General features: G+C 47.3%; 1 protein-coding gene across 1 annotated transcript; it reads right to left on the bottom strand.

The window, feature by feature from the left end:
- Positions 1 to 1,512: 1,512 nt before the first annotated feature.
- On the bottom strand, positions 1,513 to 26,961 carry LOC309335010 (transmembrane protein 198-like). The gene is made up of 5 exons (XM_081849886.1): positions 26,785 to 26,961; positions 19,084 to 19,321; positions 7,499 to 8,074; positions 4,149 to 4,297; positions 1,513 to 3,105 (listed from the first exon to the last, which is right to left on the bottom strand). Exons 2-5 carry the CDS (start codon positions 19,262 to 19,264, stop codon positions 2,959 to 2,961), a joined length of 1,053 nt encoding a protein of 350 aa, XP_081706012.1. The 5' UTR covers positions 19,265 to 19,321; positions 26,785 to 26,961; the 3' UTR covers positions 1,513 to 2,958.
- Between the last annotated feature and the right edge of the window lie 458 nt (positions 26,962 to 27,419).

The following is a 27,419-nucleotide window of genomic DNA, read 5'->3' as shown; positions in this document are numbered from 1 at the left end:
GCTCACGCTTGCCCAGGCAGAAGGGTGTGTGGTTCATATCCTTTTTTTCTGCTGCGTGATGGACTTAAAATCCAAGGCCCCAATCCCACTGTATGTCTGCAGCAGTCACAGCAACAGAGTCCTCCAAATCAAAGAAAGCAGGTTGATGAGGGAATGACAAAACCAGTTTCTTCTCCTCCTTATCCTCAGAAGCAGCTGATGGGCATTCCTGTATTTTGAAGAGAGCCCCATGCGCCATAAGCATGTCAGGCCCTCAACCTGCTGGGACAGTCTTTTCCACACAGTAGACCTGGGGACACCACTATGCCGCAAGGAACAAATGCTTTTATGAGCCCAAGACACTCCTCCACAAAGGAGGCTGCACACCATCTATCTGCGTGCTTCAAGGCCCTGGCTTTGCACCTTTCTATTCACCTCCAGTCGGCGATGCAGTCATTCCGTCACAAATGTGTATCACTGGCTCAGCACAGCACGAGACGGCAAGGTTACAAGTCCGCCTAGTCAAGAGATGCGCTCGGAACAACAAAGTAATTAAAAGGGGTGGCACCCTTTGCTATCACACTGTGAAAGTGTACTTTAGTTACTGGGAATTCAGGAAACACCGAGGTTAGTGCCATGCCCCCAGCAATTCAGATGAGATTATACACACACACACACACACACACACATATATATATATATACACATATATATATACATACATATATATACATATATATATATATATATATATATATATATATATATATATATATATATATTGCCCCCAGCAATTCAATGAGATGAGATTTTATATATATATATATATATATATAAAAATTTCCAGTCTGTATTCAAATTGTGATAGCGAAGCAGTAAACCTAAGTTTAATACATCTAAGGCAAACATTTCTGAAAGGGGAAAGAGCTAACTTTTGATGAGCTCATCGGGCATAGAATAGAAAGTTCGGCAACAGCAAAATTATTTCTAATGCAGCCCAAGCCTCAGGCGGGTAACTGCTTGTCTGCTTTTTAACTTTTGTGAACAGGACACCAGAACCTTTTATTTCTGCTAGGCAGATTTGTATCATATTACATGCAGATGCACACAACTGCCCAGCAGCCATGATTGGACCCGGGCAGAAAGAGAGTCAAAATAAAGCAGTGTGTGACTGTGGATGTCAACGGCTTAAGAACCAGCCCCCCAACTTTCTTTTGCATACAGTGGGCAATCAATAATTTTGTGATGGTTTTGAGGGAGAGCCCTTTAAAAAAGGCTTTATGTCTCAGATCCATGGTTTTACAGGCTGCTCTGTAAAAATGGGTGATTTCTATAGTTCAGTCAATGATGGAGAGAGATGTGATTAGAAATCCCTGGGAAAATTGTAGAGTTTCAAAAGGATCCAATCCGTTGGATCTGATGTGTGTACACATCTGTGCTCCGACCCGCTGTTGCACCCCATTTTCTCTCCACCCCCATTTCACTCAACTCCAACCTCTTTATAGTGTGACCCAAGTGATTATAGAGACAGACTGCATAGCACAAATGTATCAGTGTTAAGTATTATAAGCAGAAGTTATAAAAACAGTAACAACAACAAATATCCACAGGAAACAATCTGCTATAACAAAACAGGTCTCTTGACCAGGATTCAAACCCCCTGTGTACTCACTGAATTCGGATTAATAGTTTAGGAATTGAAACCTGGGTGGTTAGCCTACAGTTTAGAGTTCAATCTTTCTCTCTCTTTCACTCTTTTTTAAAAAAAGAATGGTTTTTAATCCTTCTCTACGTGTTTTCAAAAAGCACCACAGTCGGGTTAAACTGAAAGCCACTTCAGTGCAGGTAAGGCCGTGTATAGATGAGAAAAGGCACTTTGGATGATAATTAGAGCCCTTTGGGGGAATTCTTCCCTTACACACTTATAGCCATTCGAGCGGGAAGGTGGGGCCATATTTGCGAACTCTGCTATCCCTCTCATAACATAATCAAGGTTTTATGAATGACTGAACAGGATCTGGGAAGGTAACTTTTGAGTTTGATGGGGGTTGGGGAGAGAAAAGCACAATTTTTCCTTCTTATATAACCCTGGTGTGGTAAACTTTCGGGCCTTCAGGTGTTTCTGAACTACAACTCCCCATATCCCTTGATAGGCCATTGACCATGTTTGCTATGAAGGAAGATGTAGTTCAAATAACTTTGGACGGTCCAAATGTTCCCTACGCACATTGTATCGGCAAGCCAAACTGCCCTAGAGAAAGAATAATTGAATGCCGACTCTACTCACAAGATTCTGCCATCTGACCCACATACAAAAAAAAAAAAAAAGCAAATTGTTGTGAAAAGCACCATAGATCAGAACCATTTACCTCACCAACCTGTGGTGCGGAGATTTCAAGTTACCCCTAGCTATTTTATCCCCGAGGTAAAATAGGGCTGTTCATCTAAGCCAAAAGGTAATCAAAGTTCCCTGTTGCTAGTTCTAGACCTCTAGGGCAAATAAACCCCTTCATCCCCCAAAAGAGGGGATGTCTATGGCTTAACTGAGCCCGCAGAGGACAGATACTATACTAGCTTCAAAGTCAAGGACAGCCACCTTAAGAGGGAACCAGTTCATTGCAGCATAGCTTGCAAGGCAGCTGTAAATACCCTGCAGAGGAAAATGGCTTGCTTCTTTCACTTGACTTAATTGGGAATAAATTAATAGTGTTGTTGTGGTTGTTGTTTTTCTATTTAAAAACATCCCTTCTTTCCTGCTACTTTGATTCAGTCACATTGTTGGCCTCAAGCTTCCCTCATGGGAAAGGAAACTGCCTGCTTTTGAACATTTTTAAAAATATATATATAGCAGGCTAGCCGAGGGTGCTTGCATATCAGTCAAGCGACTGCACGGGACAAAAATATTCAGACCCCCCCAGTGAGGGCAGAGTTGTGCTATGTCCCTGCTTAAGGCACAGGCGGAAGTAGAAACCGTTTCCTTCAGAGGCAGCCACGGGGCGTGGTGAGGGGAACAGTCGAGCCAGAGTCGTAATCCAGATCCACAGTGGTGTGAGCACTGGCACTCAGGTTGCTCAGCGAAGTACCAGTTCCCAGTTGCTGGCGGTCGCGCAGGCTCTGAATATAACTCTTTGGGGTGGAGAAAAAGAATGGAATGTCAGTGCGTGATTTGGGAAAGGGGAATGACATATTAACCCCTCCCCACACACCTCCATTAGGAGCCAATCCACATTGACAAAGAACCTGCCTTACGCTCAGTTATAAACAGTGGCATAGCGTGGGGCAGGGCCACAGGGGCGGTTGCAAAATTATTAGGGGCGAAAAATTTTGACACCAAGTGCTGCCTCAATACAGCTGTGCGCTTCTGTCGCTGGGCTCCACTGAGCCGGCTTCGCCATGCGAACCAGGAACCAGCCTCTCCGGACAACAGAACATCTCTTTTCTCTGTGGCTGCGATCTCCTGGGTGATGCAGACACGGTTAGGCAGTTGACCGTTCATGTGTTTCCCTCTCTCCCATCTCGTGCGGCCCCGGGCCCTGGCAACCCATGCTATGCCACCAATTATGTAAAGGGGGAAGGGACACAGGAGATATGTGCAAAGGACTGATGGTCCACACTCCCATTGGCTGGTTGCAGAGTAGGGTGGTTCATAAAAAAAACCTTCTTTTTTTTAAAATGCCTGCTCCAAAGGTCTTATGTAGCTATATCTGTAATTTCATGCATATCAGTTATTATTGAAATTTCAGCCTTCACGACATAGGAAAACGGCCAAGTAAACAGCTATTTTTGTGGAGCAGGGTCAAGATATTAACTGATATGCATGAAATTTCAGATATAGGTATATAATCCCTAGTGTAGTGAGATAAGACCGTTGGAGCAGGCATTTTTTTAAAAAAAGTTTTTATGAACCACCATAATGGGGAACCTTTTCAGTTCCCTTCATCCCTGGCGGCCATTAGCCATGCTTGCTGGGGAATTGAGGAACAGCTAGATGGCGAAAAAGTTCCCCCACACCTGCTCCAGAGGATTGAGAAGATGCCAGGGAAAGGCCAAAGGGGCATTCTGAAGGTGACGACGCAGCTGGGGTCGTGGGTTTGGCACTACATGTTGCAAATGGGGGCCAAGAGTTAAGATGGTGAACATTTGTGACCGGAACTCTTTCAGCCACTCACCGGTGCAAGGACATCTCCTGCACAGCGCTTGACAGCGCTGGGCTTATGCCGGTATGAGCCATCCTGAGGAAGCTGGCTCTGCCTCTTCTTGGCTTCGCGCTGCCGGATCCGTAAGAGCTGCAGCTGCTTCTGGCGCCGATTCAGGACCACTGGGCAAGAGAAGAGGTGTGAGAAACCAGAGGGAGACTACTCCTAAGAAGGCTAGTTTATAAATACAAATTTATATGTATGTGTATTTTTCTTTCTCACACACACTCTCTCTCTATATATATACAGTCATGGGGGAAAGTACAGTGGTACCTCGAGTTACATACGCTTCAGGTTACAGACTCCACTAACCCATAAATATTACCTCGGGTTAAGAAATTTGCTTCAGGATGAGAACAGAAATTATGCAGCAGTGGCGCAGTGGCAGCGGGAGGCCCCATTAGCTAAAGTGGTGCTTCAGGTCAAGAACAGTTTCAGGTTAAGAACGGACCTCCGGAATGAATTAAGTTCTTAACCCGAGGTACCACTGTACACCCTTTTTGAATTCTGTGGTTTTACATATCAAGACAATAATTTGTTCCTTAGCAGGTCTTAAAATTAGGTAAATACAACCTCAGACGAACAACAGCACATGACATATTACACCATGTCCAGATATGTAAAAACACAGAATTCAAAGAGGGGTGCACTTTCTTTTTCCCATGAGTGTGTGTATGTGTGTGTATATATATATCTACATATCTTAATTTTTTTAAAAAAAGGAGAGACAATGCTAAGAAAGAAAATGAACGCTCTCACTCTTCAGCTATGGAGGAATTCCTTTCCTGACCAGAGAAGCAAATGTAGACAAGTGCAGGTGGGGAGGAAGGAGAAAAAAATTGTCCCAAACAAGTCTCTCTCTTTTACGTGCTGGGAGGCGAACAGAGTTCTGCCCAGTTGTTATCATGCCACATAATGTTGCATCCTTCAGAATTTTGAGAACTCTGATTTTTTTCCACGTATGTCAGATTCCTCTAGTCTGAGCAAAGTAACGATGGATATAGTGTCTCCTAACCATCACCAACACTATCTAGCTATTACAGTGGTACCTCAGGTTACATACGCTTCAGGTTACACACTCCGCTAACCCAGAAATAGTGCTTCAGGTTAAGAACTTTGCTGCAGAATGAGAACAGAAATCATGCAATGGCGTCGCAGCGGCAGCAGGAGGCCCCATTAGCTAAAGTGGTGCTTTCAGGTTAAGAACAGTTTCAGGTTAAGAACAGACCTCTGGAATGAATTAAGTACTTGACCAGAGGTACCACTGTATTTAGTAGTAGTAGTAGTAGCAGTAGTAGTAGTATTTATTAATTTACTACGTTTTTACCAGACCCTTCATCCATGTAGCTCGGAGGGCTGTTCTTGGCTCTCATCCTCTTCCCCAACCCCAATCTTACTGCCACAATTACTGTCCTCAGGCCAAGAGAAAGTGACTGGCCCAAGATCACCCAGTGAGCTTTCTGGGCCAATTGGGGATTTAAACTGGGTCTCCCTAGTCCTTGTTTGACACACTCAACACTCCATGTCATACGACTGAGAAATGATTTGCATGAGGCCTTTGGGGACAAGGAAGGACAGAAGAAAAATTGATTAACTGTGCAGCACACCTCCCTGTCTCTCAATGACTGTTGGCACTCTGCTGCCCATCAACTTTCCCTCCACTACCATCGTCAAAAACTCTAGGTGCCAAATGGCTCCTTAAACCAAGGTTACAGTCGCCAAAACGGAATGTCTAGTTGCCATTTTGGGGCAAGACGGCTCTAAATTCTTATTTTCTTTTCAAATGATGGACTGACTGTGAGGTCAGATTAGCCTCACCCAGAGCCAGGGCCTTCTCAACACTGGCTCCGGCCTGGTGGAACGCTCTGTCTCATGAGACCAGGGCCCTGCAGGATCTGATTTCTTTCCGCAGGGCCCGTAAGACAGAGTTGTTCCGCCTGGCCTTTTGGCTTGGAATCAACTTGATCCCCTTCCCCTCTTTCTTTTTTCCTTTTTCCTTCTGTGACGGAACTCCTACTTGGGGACTTCCCTGGCTTTTTTCTGGCCCACGTAGGACCAGTCTGGATAGTTAGCCTTGGTGAAGATTTGACATTTTCATCCCCAAAAAAGTTTTTGAGTTTCTGCTGAAATGAGGCTGCATTTTAATGTTGTATTTTAATCTTGTTTTTAAGTTGTATTTCAATCAATTGTTTTATATTTGGTGTTAGCCGCCCTGAGCCCGGTCTTGGCTGGGGAGGGTGGGGTATGAATTTATTATTATTATTATTATTATTATTATTATTATTGATTCTCAGTTAAATGTCTGGCTAGTTCAGATTACAACCTTGAGCTAGCTTAAGAACTTTTGAGAACTTAAAGGAGAAAAGTCACTTGATCCAGGGACAGTCCACATGTATGAAACCTCTTTTTCCTTTGTCGCGACTGCTCCTGCTGAGGCTGCACAGAAAACGCATTTTGGTTCCAGAAATTTATTCTGATTGTGCAGACAAAAATATAACTGAGAGAATTCCACAGGATGGGGCGTTAAGTGTGTGAAACTAGTCCAGAGCCAATGATCCTCAGAAGGTGGAGATGTCAGGCACCATCTTGGCACCCAAACATCTTCACTTGGTCAGGTGCAAAATCTGCCTGGCGAATCTCGCACGCTGTCTGCTACTAAAGTCTCTTACAAAAATGGGCCACATTTCATCGGGCAGAAGGTAGGCAGGTACAGGCCCGCCTCCAGATTTTATTTAAAAATTTGATTCATTTTTCTTTTTCATTCATTACATACATCTCAATTTCTTAACATATATTATATATTCCTCCCTCCCTCCCCTCCAGAGCTTCTCCCAACTTCCGCTTCTGGTATGTTTCTCTTTTCACCCACTTTGCTATCTCCTATATTAATAACATAACATCAAGCCAAAACACATAAAAATAAAAGTAAACACAGTGGTACCTCGGGTTAAGTACTTAATTCGTTCCGGAGGTCGGTTCTTAACCTGAAACTGTTCTTAACCTGAAGCACTACTTTAGCTAATGGGGCCTCCTGCTGCCGCTGCGACGCCATTGCATGATTTCTGTTCTCATCCTGAAGCAAAGTTCTTAACCCGAGGTACTGCACGATTTCTGTTCTCATGCTGAAGCAGAATTCTTAAGCCGAGGTACTATTTCTGGGTTAGCGGAGTCTGTAACCTGAAGCGTACGTAACCCAAGGTACCACTGTACACTATAATTTTTGAGGCGGGGGGAGTCCCAGGCAGGTTGCCATGAATGCCCCCTGCCCAGTACAACTGGACCTTCTCCCCTCCGTCGGCATGGTCCTAAAGCCATCCACTCACCATCTGTGTGAGAGAAGCCCTCTGCGGTCACTCTCCACTGCAGCAGCATTCCCATCAAGGCCAGGACAGGCCACGTGGACAGCACAGCCCAGCCACACCAGCACAGCGGGGAAGGGGGAGCCAGGCGGAGGCGGTCGTACACGTGGTGGCCCAGCGCCAAGTTCTCCACAGCGTAGTCCAAGCAGAGGGTCAGCACGGCGCCCCCAAACACCGCCGTGGAGACCACCGTCAGGGCCTTCTGCCAGCGCAAGGCCAAGACGGCACCCAAGAGGGCTGATCCCAGCAGCGAGCCGGCGGGCACCCAGGCGCTCGGCAGCTGGCACAGAGGCTCCGTGGCCACCAGTCCAGCCGTCGCCAGGAGCAAGCCGAGGAGGAGCCCTGTCAGGAACAAGCCAACCGAGTGCACCAGCATCGTGACTAAGCCGCAGAGGACGCCGATGCCCAGGGCAATCCCCGCGCTGACTTCCAGGCTCAGCTGCGTGTCCAAGATGCGCTCTTTGTAGCAAAGCAGGAAGATGACGGCCGAGCCGAAGAGCAGGCCAGAGAGGAACATGATGGCTTTGAAACAGCGGTAACCTGGCAACAGAAAGAGGGCCAGGTTTAGCAGAGGGGAGAAATAAGGTTCTTTTTATCATATGTGGTGGTCCTGTAGTAAGGTTGTTGTTTTTTTTTAAAAAAATAACAAATTCATAATAATAATAATAATAATAATAATAATAATAATAATAATAATTTATTTTTTATACCCCGCCCAACTGGCTGGGTCCCCCCAGCCACTCTGGGCAGCTTCCAATAAAACACTAAAATACAATAACCTATTAAACATTAAAAGCTTCCCTAAACAGGGCTGCCTTTAGATGTCTTCTAAAAGTTTGGTAGTTATTTTTCTCTTTGACATCTGGTGGGAGGGCGTTCCACAGGGCGGGTGCCACTACCGAGAAGGCCCTCTGCCTGGTTCCCTGTAACCTGGCTTCTCTCAGTAAGGGAACCTCCAGAAGTCCCTCGGCGCTGGACCTCAGTGTCCGGGCAGAACGATGGAGGTGGAAACACTCCTTCAGGTATACTGGACCGAGGCCATAACAAATCAACAATAAAAATCATCTTCATTGTTTTTCCCCCTCCCACCTCCCCAACAAACCCTCCCTCCCTGCCCCCCAGGACTTCCCTCAACTCCTCTCTCTGATTTCTCATCTCCTATTTTTTTCTGCAAATTATAAAATTGTATACATCCTTATATTATCCATCCATCATATTAACCCAATTAATTTGTGTATGCTTATTCAAAACCTGCCAAGCAGTCCAGTTCATTTTGTTGTCTTTTTAAATAGACTGAAAAAGGTTCCCATTCTTCTTTCAAGTCACAGAAGTCTTTAGCTGGTCCTGTAGTAAGGTTAAGGCAAGGGTGCCCAAACTTTTTTCAAAGAGGGCCAGATTTGATGAAGTGAACATCCGTTATTTTACCCCAAAGTTGTTGTGCTTTTTAAAAGGATTTTACCCTAGGATATATACTGCCACAAGGGCCGGATTAAATCGACAGGCAGGCCAGATTAGGCCCCGAAACGGACTTTGGACATGCCTGGGTTAAGGCTTGCTAGGAAATGATATATAATGAAATGAAAAGGATGTTTAAAATAATGTTTGCTTAAAATAAACCCCAGAAGCTTTTCTTTTGGGAATTAATAGGGACAGAACTACCTAAACTGTATAGAAACTTATTCATGTATGCTATTATAGCAGCAAGAATGTTAAAGGTAAAGGTACCCCTGCCGGTACGGGCCAGTCGTGTCCGACTCTAGGGTTGTGCGCCCATCTCACTTAAGAGGCCGGGGGCCAGCGCTGTCCGGAGACACTTCCGGGTCAGGTGGCCAGCGTGACGAAGCTGCTCTGGCGAGCCGGCACCAGCGCAGCACACGGAAACGCTGTTTACCTTCCCGCTATAAAGCGGTACCTATTTATCTACTTGCACTTAGGGGACCGAAAGACGGGAGCTCACCCCGCCACGGGGATTCGAACCGCCGACCATAAGATCGGCAAGTCCTAGGCACTGAGGTTTTACCCACAGCGCCACCCGCGTCCCAGCAAGAATGTTACTCGCCCCAAAATGGAAAGAAGCAGAAGTCCCAGCAAAGGAAGAATGGATACAAAAACTTATGGAATATGCAGAAATGGCAAAACTTACCGGAAGAATAAGAAATCAAGATAACAAACTTTTTATAAAAGAACGGAAATGGTTTGTTGAATATTTACAGATAAACTGTAAACAGATAAAAGCATCGGCAGGATTATTGTAATAACCTGCAGTTTCATAAGAGTATATATTTAAAGAATATGAATAAGTGAGCAAATTAAGTTAATTTGGATATGCAGAAGATATTAAAAATAAATTTAAGGAACCTCAGAAAGAGGAGGAAAGAAGTCGAGTTTTGAAATGTCAAAATGATTGTAAAATCAGTGAAATGTATAAACCTGAAAAGTATTAATTTTAAAATATTTTTTTTAAGGAAGATATCCTAGATGGAATCTGGGGGCTTCTGCACACACCAAGTTTAGCAGATGAAATCTTTGAAAAGGGGGAGGCTATATTTCGTCAATAGGATATTCCGAGACAGGGGCTACTGAAAAAAGGTTGCATCTAAATTCTCATTATGGTTAAGCTAGAATCTCTTAAGACTGAAAACATGGCAAGAAAAGCTACCTTGTTTTTTTTGGGGGGGGGGTGTAGGGAAATAGTCCTTCTGTAAACATCAAGAAATAAAAGTTTTATGACGCAGACTGACTGTTATCACAATTACTGGAGGACAACTTGTTGCTTGTTGCTTTTTGAAATAGGTCAAGTATGGAGGACACACAGTTCTTATTAGCTTGGCTATTTCATGTAATTCAAAACATGGGCTGAGAGGTTGTTGGAATTTTTGCAGGGTGGCAGGGAAGAAGAGGTGGAATTTCTGACTTTTTAAAGAAAACACAACTCTGATTCCCCCAGCATTTAAAAAAAAAATGAAAATGAAAATGAAAAATTATAACCCTCTTCTCCCCCTCCCCCGTCGTTCCTCACTCTTTGAAGGCTAAAATGCCCAAGTCAGTCAGTACATATGACAGGATAATTTAAGACTCTTAATGTATGGTCTTGTTCAGCCTACAGAGTTAGGTTCCAAATAAGTCATCACTTATAAGTCCACAATAGACTCTGCTTTCTATCTCCCTTGCAAAGTTCAGGTTGGCTAACAGAGGGCTTTTTTTCTATTAAAAAAAATGTTTAGGGGTTCTCTTATTTTCCTACTCATATTGAAATACTGCCCCTCAAAGTTAGATTCACAAAATGTTTAGGGGTACCCCTGCATCCCCCCAGAAAAAAGCACTGTATGTATATACACACACACACCTCAGATCTACAGTGGTACCTCAGGTTAAGTACTTAATTCGTTCCGGAGGTCCATTCTTAACCTGAAACTGTTCTTAACCTGAAGCACCACTTTAGCTAATGGGGCCTCCCGCTGCCACTGCGCGATTTCTGTTCTCATCCTGGAGCAAATTTCTTAACCTGAAGCACTATTTCTGGGTTAGCGGAGTCTTTAACCTGAAGCGTATGTAACCTGAAGCGTATGTAACCTGAGGTACCACTGTATACAGTTATAGAGCATACTGCCTTCAATATGCTTATACAGTGGTACCTCGGGTTACATATGCTTCAGGTTACATACAGGATGAGAACAGAAATCGTGCTCCGGCGGCGCAGCAGCAGCGGGAGGCCCCATTAGCTAAAGTGGTGCTTCAGGTTAAGAACAGTTTCAGGTTAAGAACGGACCTCCGGAACGAATTAAGTACTTAACCCGAGGTACCACTGTATGGCCATTAGAGCATAAGTCGTCTTCTTGCTTGGAAATAGATACAACATTGCTTATATAGGCTTGCTCCTGGTCATCTTTCCGTCATGCACTTAATACTTTCAGGTGACTTAAAAGGGCAACTTTTATATGCTGGAAAACAATGGAGTCTTCCGGCTTTCCTTCAAACTGTTATTGTATTATTATTATTTTCTTACATTTATATCCCACATTTCCCCCAAAGAGCTCAAGGTGGGGTACATAGTTCTCCCCTCCCTATTTTATCCTCACAACAACCCTGTGAGGTAGGCCAGGCTGAGAGACAGCGACCGGCCCAGGGCTACCCAGTCAACTTCACGGCTAAGTGGGGATTTGAACCCTGGCGCTTTATTCAGCTAATTTTTTATTTACTTTTTCCTGGAGGCACAGCAAAGGGGCTGCGCATGGCATTAAAAAAAACCTACACAGAATTTTGGAAAGTTGTTCATTGGATGTTGTCACAGCCACCCAGGTGGGTCCCAGCTCACGAGAGACCTTACTCCGTTATAGTTTACTTACAGGAAAAGTTTATTGAAGATAATTGCTTCTTTCACAGTTCAGCATTGTGGCTGTACGTCTGTCACGTTAGACCGCCGAAGTCCCCCTCTGACTCCTCCCCTCCTCCACACCAACTTAATAGCCTGGCTCTAGACCACCTCTTCCTCTCCTTTCTTTTCCGCAGGGTCTTTCTGCCCCCCTGGGTTCTCTCTTTCCGGGATTCGCCTGAGGCTGAATCCTCTGCCGCCTCCTGCCCCCTCCTTCTGGCTTTGGGGCCGGGCTCCTCCTCTGAGCCTTCCCCACTTCCGCGCGCCTCTATGTTTGAACTTGGCGCGCGTACGTTGCTTTTGACCTTTCCTTCGTCCTCTATACTGCCCCCTGTTCCACTCTCTACCCTTTCCGGCTGAACACCTTGCTCCAACCCCCTCTCTCTGTTTTCTCCTGTTCCTCCTCCCTCCGAGAGGCTGACAACTCCACCCCCTTTACTCCGTTCCGGCTGAGACCCCTCTGACAGCGTCTGTGCTTCACTGGGCTTTCTCCCCTCCTTTCCTGACTTTTCACAGCTTCTCTCTTCTCCTGCTTTTCGCCTGATCATGCTAGCTCCCTTTTGGGAATCCTCTGACTCACTGCTTAGGCTCATAGATTCCCTTCGAATTCCGTCATCTTCTTCCTCGTCTCTCTCTCCCTCCTCCCACTCGCTTTCCGTCTCCTCTGCCATCTCCTCACTTCTCCCAGAAACCCTGACATCCATCCCCCCCTCGAAGCCCCCCCTTCCCCCCTCCCGGTCGCTGGGTGCAGGTTGAGGGAAATGTGGTTCTTCCTGGGTCGGTTCAGGATACCGGGTGTCCACGTCAAACTTCTCCTCTGGCAGCTCCGTATACGTGTGTTCGAACTCGGGTTCCCCCCCTGAAGGCATCACAGTCTCTTCCTCCCTCACTGCTTCTCCTGGCGCTGCCTGCCAAGGACCTATCATCCACCTCTGACTCCATACCTCCCTTGGCTGATCCACCCACCAATAAGGGTTTGTCTCTCCCCCCCCCAGGCGGGGATCCCTGGTCGGGCTTGTTTTGGGCGTAGAGCCCTCGGGCGAGGAGAAACCCCCGAACGTGCTGCCCGACAAAGTGGGCGTGAAAAGCCAATCATCAAAATACTCCTCGGGCATGGGTTTGTGCGGAAAAATTGCATGAAACTCCTCCTTCAACAGGGGTTCGTCCAAAGCGTAACCCGGCACCCAGCTATTTGCAGAGACTGGAGTGCCTTCCCTGGCGAGAAAATATTCAACTCCCTCCTCCCCCCATCGTGAATCCAGTATCTCTGTGACCTCATTAAGAGGTTCTGGTCTTGGCGACTCCCCTCCCTCAGGCGCCCTTCTACGTGGCTCTGGAGGTGCTCCTGACTCTTGAAACCTGTGTGGGGCTTTGTAGGGAGTGAGCACCGACCTATGAAAGACCGGGTGCACCCTGGAGCCCTCCGGAAGGGCTAGGCGAAAAGCCACCGGATTGATCTTAGCCTCAACTTGATATGGTCCTAGCTGCCTGTGTTCTAACTTCTTTTTGGCCAACGACCTGGCCGGCATCGCGTGGGCTGCTAACCATACCCAGTCCCCAACCTGAATGTCTTCCCCCGCCCTTCTGTGTTTATCGGCTTGCACCTTATACGCCTGCTTTGCCAGCTCCAAATGTCTCCGCAGCTCCTCGTGCACCTCTTGCAACTCTGCTGCAAACTGGTCGGCTTTTTGAGGTCCCCCCCCTTCAGGTGCTGTAAAGCTCGGGAAGGTTCTGGGATGACGTCCATAGTTCGCGAAGAAAGGCGTCACCCCGGTGGATGCGTGCTTCGTGTTGTTGTAGGCGAACTCAGCCATCGGCAGGTAGTCCACCCACGCCGCGGGTCGCTGGTTGGCGTAACACCGTAGGTACTGCTGCATGATCGCGTTGACCCTCTCCGCTTGACCGTTGGTCTGTGGATGCCTCGCCGACGTCAGGTTGATCTTGACGTGCAAGATGCCCAGAAGCTTCCGCCAGAAAGTGGAAACAAATTGGCGCCCCCTGTCGGACAAGACGGACTGCGGTAGTCCATGCACTCTGAAGACGTGATCGATGAAGAGCTTTGCGGTCTGTTCTGCCGTCGCCACCTTGGCACAAGGAATGAAGTGCGCCATCTTGGTGAACAAGTCCACAACCACTAACACCGCCGTCTTACCTCTGGAGCTGGGCAGGTCTGTAACAAAGTCCAACGCTACCCTCTCCCACGGTTGCTGCGGTGTCTCCAGCGGTTCTAACAATCCCGCCTGCTTCTGATGCACTGGTTTGGACCTCTGGCAGATATCGCACCTGGCTACGTAGTCCGCCACCTCTCCTCTCATCTGGGGCCACCAAAAGTCCCTTGCCACCAACTCCATCGTCTTCTCTTTGCCGAAATGGCCCGCACTCGGGGCATCGTGCAATTGTTGCAAAACCGTGGCGCGAAGCTCGTCGGTGGGCACGTAAAGGGCGCCCTTGCGAGTCAAAAGTCCATCCTGCAACTGAAACTCATTGTTGTCAGGCGACCCTCTGCGGAGCTCCTCCATCTTGGATTGTGCAAACTGATCCTCTTGCAGCGCGCGTCGCACCGCGTCCAGGTCGACTGCGATGGTAGCGCACGTCCACGCCTGCGGTGCGAAAATGTACTTTGCTGCGATTGGAGCTACTTCCTCCAGGTATTGAGGCTTTCGGGACAGCGCGTCTGCTATAACATTGGAGTCTCCAGGGATGTATTCTATTTTGAAATCGAAATCCGCAAAGAATTCCGCCCAGCGCATGTGTCGTTGGGTTTGCAATTTAGCCGTCCGCCAATACTCCAAGTTCTTGTGATCCGTGCGGACCTGCACCGTGTGCTTGGCTCCTATCAAGAAGTGTCGCCACGCTTTGAAAGCTGCATGAATGGCCAACAACTCCCTGTCCCATATGGTGTAGTTGCGCTCCGTCTTGCTGAGCTTCCGGGAGTAGAATGCACCCGGTCTCCAGTTGCCTTGCGAATCCTCTTGCAAGAGGACGGCCCCAACTGCTCTGTCTGATGCATCTGTCTCTACCCGCATGGGCCTGCCAGGATTCACGTGCAGCAGCTGCTCCTCGGAGGCGAAAAGGCTTTTAAGCTTCCGAAAGGATCGCTCTGCTTGTTCGGTCCAGACGAACTTCTTCTTCTTGGAACTGAGGGTGTCAGTGATTGCCGCCGTCGCGTTTGCAAAACCTTTAATAAACTTGCGATAAAAATTGGCAAAGCCGATGAACCTCTGGACCTCCTTCCGATTTCGAGGGCTCTTCCAGTCCAACAGCGCTTGGACTTTAGTCTTGTCCATGGCCAGTCCCTCGTCGGACAGCTTGTAGCCAAGGAAATCTACCTCTCTCACATCAAACTGGCACTTCTCCAACTTGGCGTACAGCCTGTGTTCCTTCAGCCTCTGCAGAACTTCCTTCACGTCCTTACCGTGATCCTCTGGCGATTCCGAGAAAATCAGGATATCGTCGAGAAAACAGACACACTTCTTGTAGAGGAGACCTGCCAGGACGTGATGCATGAATGCTTGGAAAACATGGCTGCCATTTTGTAGACCGAAGGGCATAACTCTGTATTCGTACGTGCCCAAAGGAGTGAACATGGCCGTCTTCCACTCGTCGCCCTTCCTGATGCGGATGAGGTTGTAAGCTCCACGTAAATCCAGCTTGGTAAAAATCTTCCCCCTCCTGACTGTAGCCAAAAGGTCGTCAATTTTGGGCATGGGGAAGGCCTTGGGCTTAGTTAGTCTGTTTATGAACCGGTAGTCCACAATGAGCCTCTTCTGGGGCGTGTCTTTCTTTTTCACAAAGAAAACAGGACTGCCTCCCGCTGCTTTAGATTCCTGGATGAATCCGCGCTTGAGGTTGTGTTCTATGAACTCCCGAAGCTCTTGCAGCTCGTCTTCCGACATGGAGTACAGCTTGGCAGTTGGCAACTGCGCGCCTGGCACTAAGTCAATCGCGCAGTCGTAAGGTCTGTGAGGCGGCAATTTGTCAGCTTCCTTTTCGCAGAAAACCTCCAAGAACTCCGCGTACTTGTGAGGAACCGCTTGCACCATACTCAGATGCAGCTGCTGTTCGGCTTCTCCTCCTTGATCGGTTTGGATGCAATTCTGGGCGCAATACGATGAACAAAAGGTGATCTGCCTCTGGTACCAAGCAACCGCGGGACTGTGCCTGTCCAGCCAACTCATGCCCAACACGATGGGCGTGTCCGATAAGTGGGTGACATTGAAACTAATAAGCTCTCGATGGTCTCCAATTTGCATCATCATGGGAGGGGTTTGCTGCACCACTTGCCCCCCCAGCAACTTCCTGCCGTCTACCGTGACCACGTTCAGAGGCGTCGTTGCAGGCAGGAGCGCTATGTTATGCTGCTTGACGAACTGTAATCCCACGAAATCGGCGTTGCTTCCCGAATCGATGGTTGTTGGAACCTCGAGAAGTCGCCCATCAGGCAGCTGGAGTGTTGCTGTGAGTAAAACTGCTGGCTTGGGAGGTAAAGGGTCCATGCGCTGCAAGGATGCTGGGGACTTCTCTACAGATCCGCCTGGCTGAGCCCCAGTAGCTCTGCTTCCAGCCAGGCACTGCAGTTTCCCTGAAGCTGCTCCTCTGATTGCACCTCTGCTGTCACAGTTGCTAGTGCTGCAGTGTGCTTCTGGAGCCTCTGGGGGCACTCTTTCGCCATATGGTGTGCACTGTCGCAGATGTAACACTTCCTGGTCCCTCTAGGAGGCTTCGCTTTGGCTGCAGCAGGGATGGGGCTCTGGGATGGCTTTTGAGCCCTAGCACCACCAATCTCCATTGGCTCTTCGCCTTCCTTCCCCATTGGTGAGGGATGCGCACGGCTGAAATCCCTGTGCACAAAAGGGAGAGCTTTTGCTTGCGCGCGCGCTTGGGGCCCCCCCTCCTCGTGCCACGGACGTCCCTCATGTCGAATTCCTATAGCCAAAGCCCGTTGCACCACGTCTTCCAGGGTCTGGGGTCTGTCCCCCCTTGCGATCTCATCCTTGACGGAGGGGCTCAATCCCTCCCAAAAAAGATCCCTGACCGGTAGACTGTCCTTCGGCCAATCTAAGGCGGTGAGCAATGCAAAAAATTTAGAATGATATTGGCGTACGGTGGCTCTCCCCTGCCTCAGCCCGTGCATCTGCCGGCGCGCAATGTCCTTATCCACAGAGGATTGAAAACAAGCATCCATTGCCTTGATAAACGCATCTGCATTGCGACGGGCTGGTCCATCTTCGCGCCACAGATTGCGTAGCCAAGCCCTGGCCTCCCCATGCAGGTGCGAAACAATAAATCCCACTCTCTCCTCCTCATCTCTAAAATCATGACGGAGTAAATGCAGTGCATACACGACATCTGCCCTGAAGTTGGGATAGTCTTGCAAGTTGCCATTAAAATGCGAAACTAGGGCACCCCCCCTCCTTCCAAGCGCAATGCCCTCCGCTCTGGAGCCCGGGGTCCCCGCCTTGTCCGCATTTTCCCACCTTGCTTGCAAATCCTGGCACGCTTTCTCCAAGTCAGCATTCTTCTTCTGCGAAGCAATGACTGCCGTTGTGAGAGTGGTAATCTGATCCCGGAGTGCAACCAGCTGTTCCTCAGCACTCATGGCTGCCCCGTTCGTGAGCTTCGCAAAAAAAAATTTTTGCTTTCGGTGAGAGGGGGACTTTCTGTCACAGCCACCCAGGTGGGTCCCAGCTCACGAGAGACCTTACTCCGTTATAGTTTACTTACAGGAAAAGTTTATTGAAGATAATTGCTTCTTTCACAGTTCAGCATTGTGGCTGTACGTCTGTCACGTTAGACCGCCGAAGTCCCCCTCTGACTCCTCCCCTCCTCCACACCAACTTAATAGCCTGGCTCTAGACCACCTCTTCCTCTCCTTTCTTTTCCGCAGGGTCTTTCTGCCCCCCTGGGTTCTCTCTTTCCGGGATTCGCCTGAGGCTGAATCCTCTGCCGCCTCCTGCCCCCTCCTTCTGGCTTTGGGGCCGGGCTCCTCCTCTGAGCCTTCCCCACTTCCGCGCGCCTCTATGTTTGAACTTGGCGCGCGTACGTTGCTTTTGACCTTTCCTTCGTCCTCTATACTGCCCCCTGTTCCACTCTCTACCCTTTCCGGCTGAACACCTTGCTCCAACCCCCTCTCTCTGTTTTCTCCTGTTCCTCCTCCCTCCGAGAGGCTGACAACTCCACCCCCTTTACTCCGTTCCGGCTGAGACCCCTCTGACAGCGTCTGTGCTTCACTGGGCTTTCTCCCCTCCTTTCCTGACTTTTCACAGCTTCTCTCTTCTCCTGCTTTTCGCCTGATCATGCTAGCTCCCTTTTGGGAATCCTCTGACTCACTGCTTAGGCTCATAGATTCCCTTCGAATTCCGTCATCTTCTTCCTCGTCTCTCTCTCCCTCCTCCCACTCGCTTTCCGTCTCCTCTGCCATCTCCTCACTTCTCCCAGAAACCCTGACAGATGTGTATTCAGACACCACTTAAGATGCCGCCGCCCAATTTTGCACGATGATTCTCAAAACGAAGGAGGAGGTCTCTGTGTGTGTTTGAATACAATCAGACAACATTTTGAATCAAGATGGTGGACCAAACTTTTCAAAACAGCACTGGCTTTTTTGGTGTCTTAGAACTCCCAAGCAATTTCAGGAACAAGCTACTAAACACACACACACACACACACACACACACACACGAGCATTTGGATGTAAAGAAGCTGTTTTGAGTACGCAGGAAACACATGTGCTTTATGTTATGATGTACTAGGTACTTCAAGATGGTGCCAACCTGTGCCAGATTTATGTATAAGCTAAACAAGCTATAGCTTAGGGCCCCACTCTCTTGGGGGCCCAAAAAAATTGAAAGGGAAAAAAACCTGGATGTACTTTTCCAAAATATAAGATAAAAACAAATAAAATAAAACCTACATGCAGCAACAGTGTTTTGTGTTGTGTAGGCTCCTATGATGTAAGTAATGGGCATATTTGTTGTTGACAAAGGACAGCTGGACATATAAAGGGCCCCATTGCCTTCAGTTGCTTAGGGACTCATCAAACCTAAATCTGGCCCTGGCACCAACCACTATCCCTGGTGCATGTAAACAACCCATTGGGAACAGAGGAGAAAGGAAAGAGAAGTGACGTTTGAGATGGGCTCAGAGACAGAACTGCCTCTTTCCCCTTTCTACTCACCAAAGCAGCAGTAAACAACTCCAAAAACGCAGCAGAGGCCACAGATCACACAGGGAATCACCTCATAGTGCCTTTCGGAAAGGAGGGCGCAGGGATCGGAGGCAGGATCACTGGGCTCTGTTGCCCCCTCATTAAAGCCCCGGGGGTCAGGAGTAACTGGAAGCAGCGGAGTCGGGTCCATGCTGGTCAGCCGGGATGCAGCTCAGCTTTCAAGAGCCATCCAAGCGGCAGGGACAGCCTGCAAGAGAGGGAGAGAGGTTTACCTTCAGCTTGAAGAATACCAAATGCCCCTGACTTGAGCATTTTAGAAAAACCATAACCAACCAACTCCTCTTCCTACAGGAACACAGCAAGGGCCATCAGAGATCTAAATCCTTTAGGAAGCCTGGGGGAAGATTGAGAGATGGGGCTGGAGGAGGATAGCAGTGCAAAGAATGTCTGATGAGAGCGTGGGGGGGGGGGAAGAGCTGTGGTGGCACAGCTGAAACGGAGCCACAAACCCCGCCAGGTATTTTTGTTTAGGGGCAGTTATGCGATTAGAGAAAGAAGAGCACAGCATAACAAGGGAACACACATTAGGGCATCAAAATGATGCTAAAATGTGTGAGAAAACATAATAAAAAAGATGCCAACTGCCCAGTACGTATAGGTAGAAATATTCCTCAGAGATACAAATTAGGATTATAATATTACATTTATGACTGCACCTCTGTCACTAAAGAAATTTATTTTGGGAGGCGGAGGAAGAGAGATTTCTGTTGTCCCTCCCAGCACTCCTCAGCCCAAACCTCAAGAACAGGGTAATTCCACTACACATAAGGATATAACCACATATTTGCTTATTGAATAAATCTAAGTTACTGGCTCTGAACCAGGAGTGAAACTGATCAATAGTCCCCCAGTGTCTCCTCCCTAGAGCTAGAAAAGGTCAGAAAAAGGAAATCAAAGCAATCAAGGGGGGAAGCAACACTTAAGCTTCTCAGTTTAGGGGGAAGGAACAGAGACATAAATTTAAGCGTATATGATTACTTATGGTAAAGAGAGAGAAAGAGGAGCTTTTTTGTGTTGAGCATACTTCTTTAGTGGGTGGAGGGATCCTGGTGGTCATTAAGAACATAAACAGGTGTGTGATGGGCATACAGACTGCAGAGTAAATTGCCTGCCTGGTAGGGCTGGGCAATATCTGGTTTTCAGCTTCGTGATATATCACCAGCTAAACATTGCAATATACTGATATATCGCAATGTATGAAACAAGGATGAAGCTATGAAGAGGCATTGGCTGACTTCATGGTTTTCCCACACTGTGATTTTAGCACGCACACACACATCATGATTCATGATGTATTACCAGGTCAAAAATTATGAAACCGATATCGTGATATGGACATCAAACCAGTTCTGGACGATATAGGACCCACGTACCTACGGGACTGCCTCTCCTGGTATGCCTCACAGAGGACCTTAAGGTCCACAAATGACAACATTTTGGAAGTCCCAAGTCGCAAGGTGGTTAGAGTGGTCTCAACTAGGGCCAGGGCCTTTTCAGTACTGGCCCCGACTTGATGGAACGCTCTGCCACAAGAGACTAGGGCCCTACGGGACTTGACATCTTTCTGCATGGCCTGCAAGACAGAGCTGTTCCGCCTGGCCTTTGGTTTGGACTCAGTCTGACCCTTATGTTTCCCTCCCCTTATGGTTTTGATCTAAGGGCTACTTTTAAAATGAGGCTGCATTTTAAATTGCATTTTAACCTGTATTTTAAATTGGTTTCCCCCCCCCCCCATTATGTTTTTACTTTAATTTTACTGGTGTTAGCCGCCCTGAGCCAGGGAGGGCGGGGTATAAATAAAATAATAATAATAATAATAATAATAATAATAATAATAATAATTACTATTACTATTATTATTATCATTATTATTATATCGCCCAGCCCTACTGCCTGATGTGAAGGTTGTGGATGTTGCCCATCACCTACATAGTGCGGTAGTCCGCGGTCATTTGGCAAACTGGCACCAATGACACGGGGAAATGTAGTTGTGAGGTCCTGGAAGCCAAAAGGAATGGGCTCTACTTGTACTGGGATGGAACCAGGCTGATTGTTAGCCGCTTTGAGACTCCTTAAGGGGAGTGAAAGGCAGGATATCAAGTCCAAACTCTTGTTCTGTTGGTGCTTGAAATAAACAAGATGGCAGAGCAGCCTTTAAAGTGATTAAGAATGAAAAGTTGGCAAAAGCTGAAGAAGAAGAGGAGGAGTTTGGATTTGATATCTCGCTTTATCAGTACCCTAAGGAGTCTCAAGGTGGCTAACATTCTCCTTTCCCTTCCTCCCCCACAACAAACACTATGTGAGGTGAGTGGGGCTGAGAGTCTTCAGAGAAGTGTGACTAGCCCAAGGTGGAGGAGCGGAGACGCGAACCCGGTTCCCCAGATTACAAGACTACCGCTCTTAACCACTACACCACGCTGGCTCTGAGGAGGGTTTCCCTACACTGTCAAAGGCAGTACAGTGGTACCTCGGGTTACATACGCTTCAGGTTACATACGCTTCAGGTTACAGACTCCGCTAACCCAGAAATAGTACCTCGGGTTAAGAACTTTGCTTCAGGATGAGAACAGAAATCGTGCTCCGGTGGTGCGGCAGCAGCAGGAGGCCCCATTAGCTAAAGTGGTGCTTCAGGTTAAGAACAGTTTCAGGTTAAGTACGGACCTCCGGAACGAATTAAGTACTTAACCCGAGGTACCACTGTATGTCTCTGAATACCAGTTGATGGAAATCACACGTGGGCCGAGGGCTCCTGTGCTCAAATCCTGCCCGTGAGTTTCCCACTGGCATCTGGCTGGCCATGGTGAGAACAGAATGCTGGACTAGATGGGCCATTGGCCTGATCCAGTAGGCTCTTCTTATTATGTCCACTAGGCCCTGCCCACCTCATTTCCTATCCCCCTTTCCCGCTCCCCAAGGGTTAAGCTGTTCACATGACCCAAGTGGTGGAAAGCATAACTAATCTCCATTCCCACCCCCCAAAACACCCAGATGGAATTGGCAACGGATTATTCCTCCCCTCTCTCCCCCAATCTGGCATCCGTCACATACAATCCAAGCCAAAGCTTGCACATACAACCTTTAACCCCCTCCCCTTGCACCAGGGAGAGATGAAAGGGGGTAGTTTGGGGGCTGTCAAGAGACACAAAGAGGTGGAAGTCAACAATTACATCTAAATTCAACAACTATTAAACTTGGTCACCAGCCATGGCTTCTAGGTCCTATTCCCAGCTCTGAAGGGGAAGGGGAAGCCTAGTGAATTGGAGCAAGAGACAGAACTAGGTGCCAGAACTTCTGGGCTCTTTTCCCAGCTTCAAGGGAGAAGGTATCCATCATTTTTCGTACAGGCCCTGGGTGAAAGGCAAGGAAATCTAGACAGGCCCCAAGACTGCCCTGTCAGTAGGGTTGCCAAGTGCCCCCTTTCTCCAAGAAATGCCCCATCATTCAGAGCATCCCAGTCTCCCTGAGAACATGACAACACATTTCCTGATTTCTGTGGAGTGTTGTGTTCTACAGTTAAAAGTTGGCGACTTTGCCTACACCCAGCCACTGTTCCCTTTGTGTAATACTTTGATGGAGTGGCCTCTAAAATAACCAGTAAAGCTGGCAAGGAGACTGATGGCCAGCAGGAATGCTGGGGGTGTGGGGGGGGGACACTTTCACCCAAAGTCAATGCAGAAGACAAGTGGAACATTTATCCTGGGTGCAGACCTTTGGGTAGAGGGCACAGGACAGCCAGACACTGAGCTGCACAGTGATGCTCCTCAAATGTTGTCCCTAATTCTGTCATATGTACCCAGGACCTTGAAGAAAGATGCTTGAGCAGCTCTAAATGAGAATTAGACAAATTCATGGAGGGTAAGTGGCTACTACTCATAATGGCTCTCTGCAACATCTGCAGGATGCTTCCAGGTGCCAGGAGAATAGCAACCAGAAAGTGCTGTTGCCCCCTGGGCTTCCTATAGGCATCTGGTTGAGCAACCCAGAGGGACTTTCATTCTCTTTGCTTGTTGCTGAAAATCACAAATGGAAGATTGCTGTTGCCCTGATTGTGGGCTCAGGATTTGATACAGGAAACTACCTTGACAGGACAAACTGGGGAGAAGGAGAAAGTTGTGGTTGTTGAACCTAAAGTAATACAAGTGGAAGCCCCAGCCTTTCAGAGGCAAATCGAGGACTATAAGTGGAGGCCTCTTATGAATGAATATAGAAAAAGTCAGAATTTGAAGATTGGAGCCCTGCCTGCACTGGAGAAGGAAGGTTGGATAGACTCTTTCATGCAGGGATTTATTGACCTTTGGGTTCTGAATCTGGGTCAGAAGGTGATTGGAGTTGTGGGGGGTCTTTGGATCTGGAGGAGTCTTGAAACATGATTTGAGATATTGTATGGACCTTGGTTCTAGCTGTGGAGAGTTGGCTGGCCTGTCGAGAGGGAATGGGGGCATGGCTGGGTTGGGGCCTCCCCGAGACTTGCTCTTCAGCATTTTCAGCATCAAAGAATATGAAGAAGAATTGCAGAAGGGACTTGGAAAAGATTTAAGAGCCTCGGACAGAAGATCTCCAGGTTGATGAACTATATGGAATGGACAGAAATGATTGGCAGAACCCGAGACCAGGGAGAAGAGATGGTGGTAGAAGATTGGGAAAGTCTAAAGTTTGTACATAGAAATATTGTAAAATTAATGAGTGTTTGAAAATTGTTGGAATGAAACTTTATGGCTTTAGCAGAAATGCTATAAGGAGTTAAGTATAAATAAGTATTTTAGTATTAATGGAAAATAAGGTTAAAAATATGTTAAGACATTCATAATGATAAAAATAGAGAAAGATGGAAAGGATTTGCTGAAAAAAGTAACAGAAGTGGAATACAAAAAGGGAGGTGAGAGGAAGTCAATGAAATAAGGGAATGAAAGATAGACTAATGAAATGGTATACTATATGTTTTTTAAATTGTTGTTGTTTTGTTTTGTTTAATTTAGTGTTAAGGTTGTGTTTTGTATTGTTTATTGTATTGTTTTTTCTTTTGTTCTTTTTTTTTCTTTTCTGCCATAAGTTTGAAAAGTAATAAAGATTATTTAAAAAAAAAAAAAAAAGATTGTGGGCTTCAAATAGGCATCTGGTTGACCACTTCTTTATATGGTTCAGGACTCCTGTACATAAAGGTTCAGCTTTCCTCAGAAGAACCTGCCCAGATCCCAGAATGGTCATCTGAGGCCCTTCTCTGTATGCCACCTCCAAGGAAGGTCCAGATGATGGGAACGAGAGAGTGGTCTTTCTGCAGTAGCCTCCCCATCTATAGAATGCTCTCTCCAAAGAGGACCACCGCGCACCAACTTTGTCTTTGTTTTAGCTCCAAGCAAATACATTGTTTTCTCAGCAGCACTAATGATTGGATGTTTTCATGTTATGTTTCAATATGTTTACCTGTTTTTATTAGTGCATTTTATTATCATAAATCACTTGGGGACTTTGTGGAAAGCAATACAGTGGTACCTCAGGTTAAGTACTTAATTCGTTCCAGAGGTCTGTTCTTAACCTGAAGCTGTTCTTAACCTGAAGCACCACTTTAGCTAATGGGGCCTCCTGCTGCCGCTGCGCCGCTGCTGCGTGATTTCTGTTCTTATCCTGAAGCAAAGTTCTTAACCTGAGGTACTATTTCTGGGTTAGCGGAGTCTGTAACCTGAAGCGTCTGTAACCCGAGGTACCACTGTACACAAATTCAACAAACCTAAAACCTGTAAGAACGTAAGACTCCACTTGAAGGGCCTTTAGTCTAGTCCAGTTTTTACAACAGGGCAATGAAATATTACAAGGTAGTCGTGAGAGGAAGGGATCACAGTTATATAAGAAGCAGGAGATGTATTCACAAAGAATGCCTCTCACCTGCGCAAGGCGATGAAGCAGACTCAGCTAGCCATGAGTAATTAATTGTAGGTTGCAATTCTGTTATACCATCAACCAAAGATTGCACTTGATTCCATTATTCTATCATTCTCGCCACTCCTTTCAGTATTCTCAGTCACTAACGTGCATTGAAGTGATTTTAAAATTCCACTTTTTAAAAATCATCCTAAATGTGACAGGATGGCTAAAGCAGAGAACTTAATGCAATTCAAAGGACAGTACCTTTGTGTCATATGCATTTCGTTGCAGAAAAACAACACCAAACCCACATGGGGAGAGCCAGGTGTGATTATCATAAACAGACGCCTATCAAATTGTGCAGATCGGGAAACGATGATTGACAGAGGGGTGGTACGCACGGTGTTTGGTTATACATGGTACACAGTAACTTCACATAGGAAATTGCATGAAACTCTTGTGCCAGTTATTAAGTGAGAATTCTCCTGCAAAAAAAATGGCATGAAGCAGCACAGTGCTAGAGATATCTATAGAGAAGAGTTATTTCCAGGAAAGTACATATAGGGCTGCAGCCTTGTTTTTGAACTTTCAGGACGTGTGTCAGAAAGGGTGTCAGAGCTCATCTGCTGAAAGCTATAGCCCATCTCTCCTTTAAGGGGACGCGAGGGAAGGCGGCATTAATTTGGGTGAGCGGAGGGTAGTTAAAGGGGAAAACACTCTGCAAATATGCAGAAGCATTTTTTCTTTACTATCATCTGTATGTATAATATGATGACCTTGCCCCAGTTTCAGGGCTGAGTCCTGGTTCAGATCAAAACTTAGTCAAACTCCCTGAATATATTTGCTCCCATCACACACACACACACACAGCATTTTCACACGCAATATTCCACTCACGCACGTGTGCCACGTTGAGGACGGCAGCTGAACCAGTGGGTCCCGAAATCCTGGCTATTTGCATGTGTATATACAATATTGGCTACAGAGGTGCTGCTGTCTCCTCCTCATATGTCTCCCCCCCCCAAAAAAAACCGCCCCAGCCATGGCTTGACTCCCAGACAGGAAAACAGTGCTGAGTTTAACGGAAATATTCCCTTTGGGATCAGAGAACAAGAATCAGTTTAGAATACCATTAGCTTGCTTGAGCTCAGAGGGAGGGAAGAAAGGACACAGCTGGGAATCTGGGAGGTGGGTGGAAAGCTTAGCAAGCAATCCCTAAAATTTAGGGCTCGCAACAAAGTTCTGAGGATTGCTGAAGAAGTGCTGGAGAGAGTCATAAAAATAAAAAAATAAAGCAATCAAATCACGGACAGTGGTAGGAGGAAGCTCACACTGCTTGGCCCTCGTTCTTTTTTCTGAACTCGGTGGTAAAAGCTTCCCAAATATTAAATTGAGGAATGCATTCTACGGAAGCTCAGAAGGACTCACAGAATAATCCGGACACTGGGAGGAGAGAACTGTTGCTGGTTTGCCCCCCCCCCCTTTACCCATCTTAAATCTCGTTCAGAGATCAGTCACCTCCCTCCAGTCACCCTGATCTGAATTCCAGCCAACTTTCCAAGTTGGCAAAGACCTTCTGAAACGATGCAGAACATTCCCCCCAAAAACATTATTTTCGAAGCGCGCACGCACAGACACAAACAAAAAACTACATTGACTTTGGAGGGGCTGGGCGGACGCGCGAGACAACCGCCCTTGGAGCTTTAACGCGGAGCATTAAGGGAGTCCGGATTTCCATTCCACATCACCGGAAAAGAAAAGTACATAAGCCGCTTGGTCGATATAACTTACCAGTCCAGAGCAGGGTTCCCACCACCGCATATAGACGGGACTGATTTGCAAAAGAACCATCCCATCCACCAGCTCCACCCACTCCGGAGAGTAACTGTTGGGAACTGAAAGAGCATGCAAAAGAGGTGCCTAAATAAAAGATCAAATCTCCTCCTCCTCCTCTTCTCTCTCCCCCGCACAGACCCCACCCCCGATTTTAGCCCCCCTTTCCTCCAGTTCAAAAAACTCGGGGCAAAATAATCTCTCCCCCCCCACGACAGCTGAAGAGTGACCTCATCAAGCGCTGGGCGGGGCCAGCGGAGAAGCTGGACGACCCGAGGGAGAACAGAATGGGGTCTCCAGAAAGAAAGGAGAAACTAACCGACGCCTCCTTCTCCATGTTTCTGGCAGAGGGGTAGCGGAAAGAGCGAGAAAAGAGAAACTGGGCCCTTGAATCCGCGGAAAGCCGCGGCTGGAAAAGAATGGTCTATTCCCCCCACCCCACCCCTCTTTTTGGGGGCAAGAAGGGTTGGTTCCTTCCAGTTGCAGAGAATGGTTTGATTGTCCTGCAGAGAAAGGAGCAATTTAGCCTTATCTGTGCGCGGGGAGAGCGGCCTTGTGGGGGCTTCTATGGGGCCAACTGTTGCAGGGCAGGG

The sequence above is a fragment of the Podarcis erhardii genome (genome assembly GCF_964252035.2).
Source record: "Podarcis erhardii genome assembly, chromosome: 2".
NCBI lineage: Eukaryota > Metazoa > Chordata > Lepidosauria > Squamata > Lacertidae > Podarcis > Podarcis erhardii.
The sequence above is the reverse complement of the archived record's forward strand: the minus strand, read 5'-3'. Positions and strand labels throughout refer to the sequence as shown.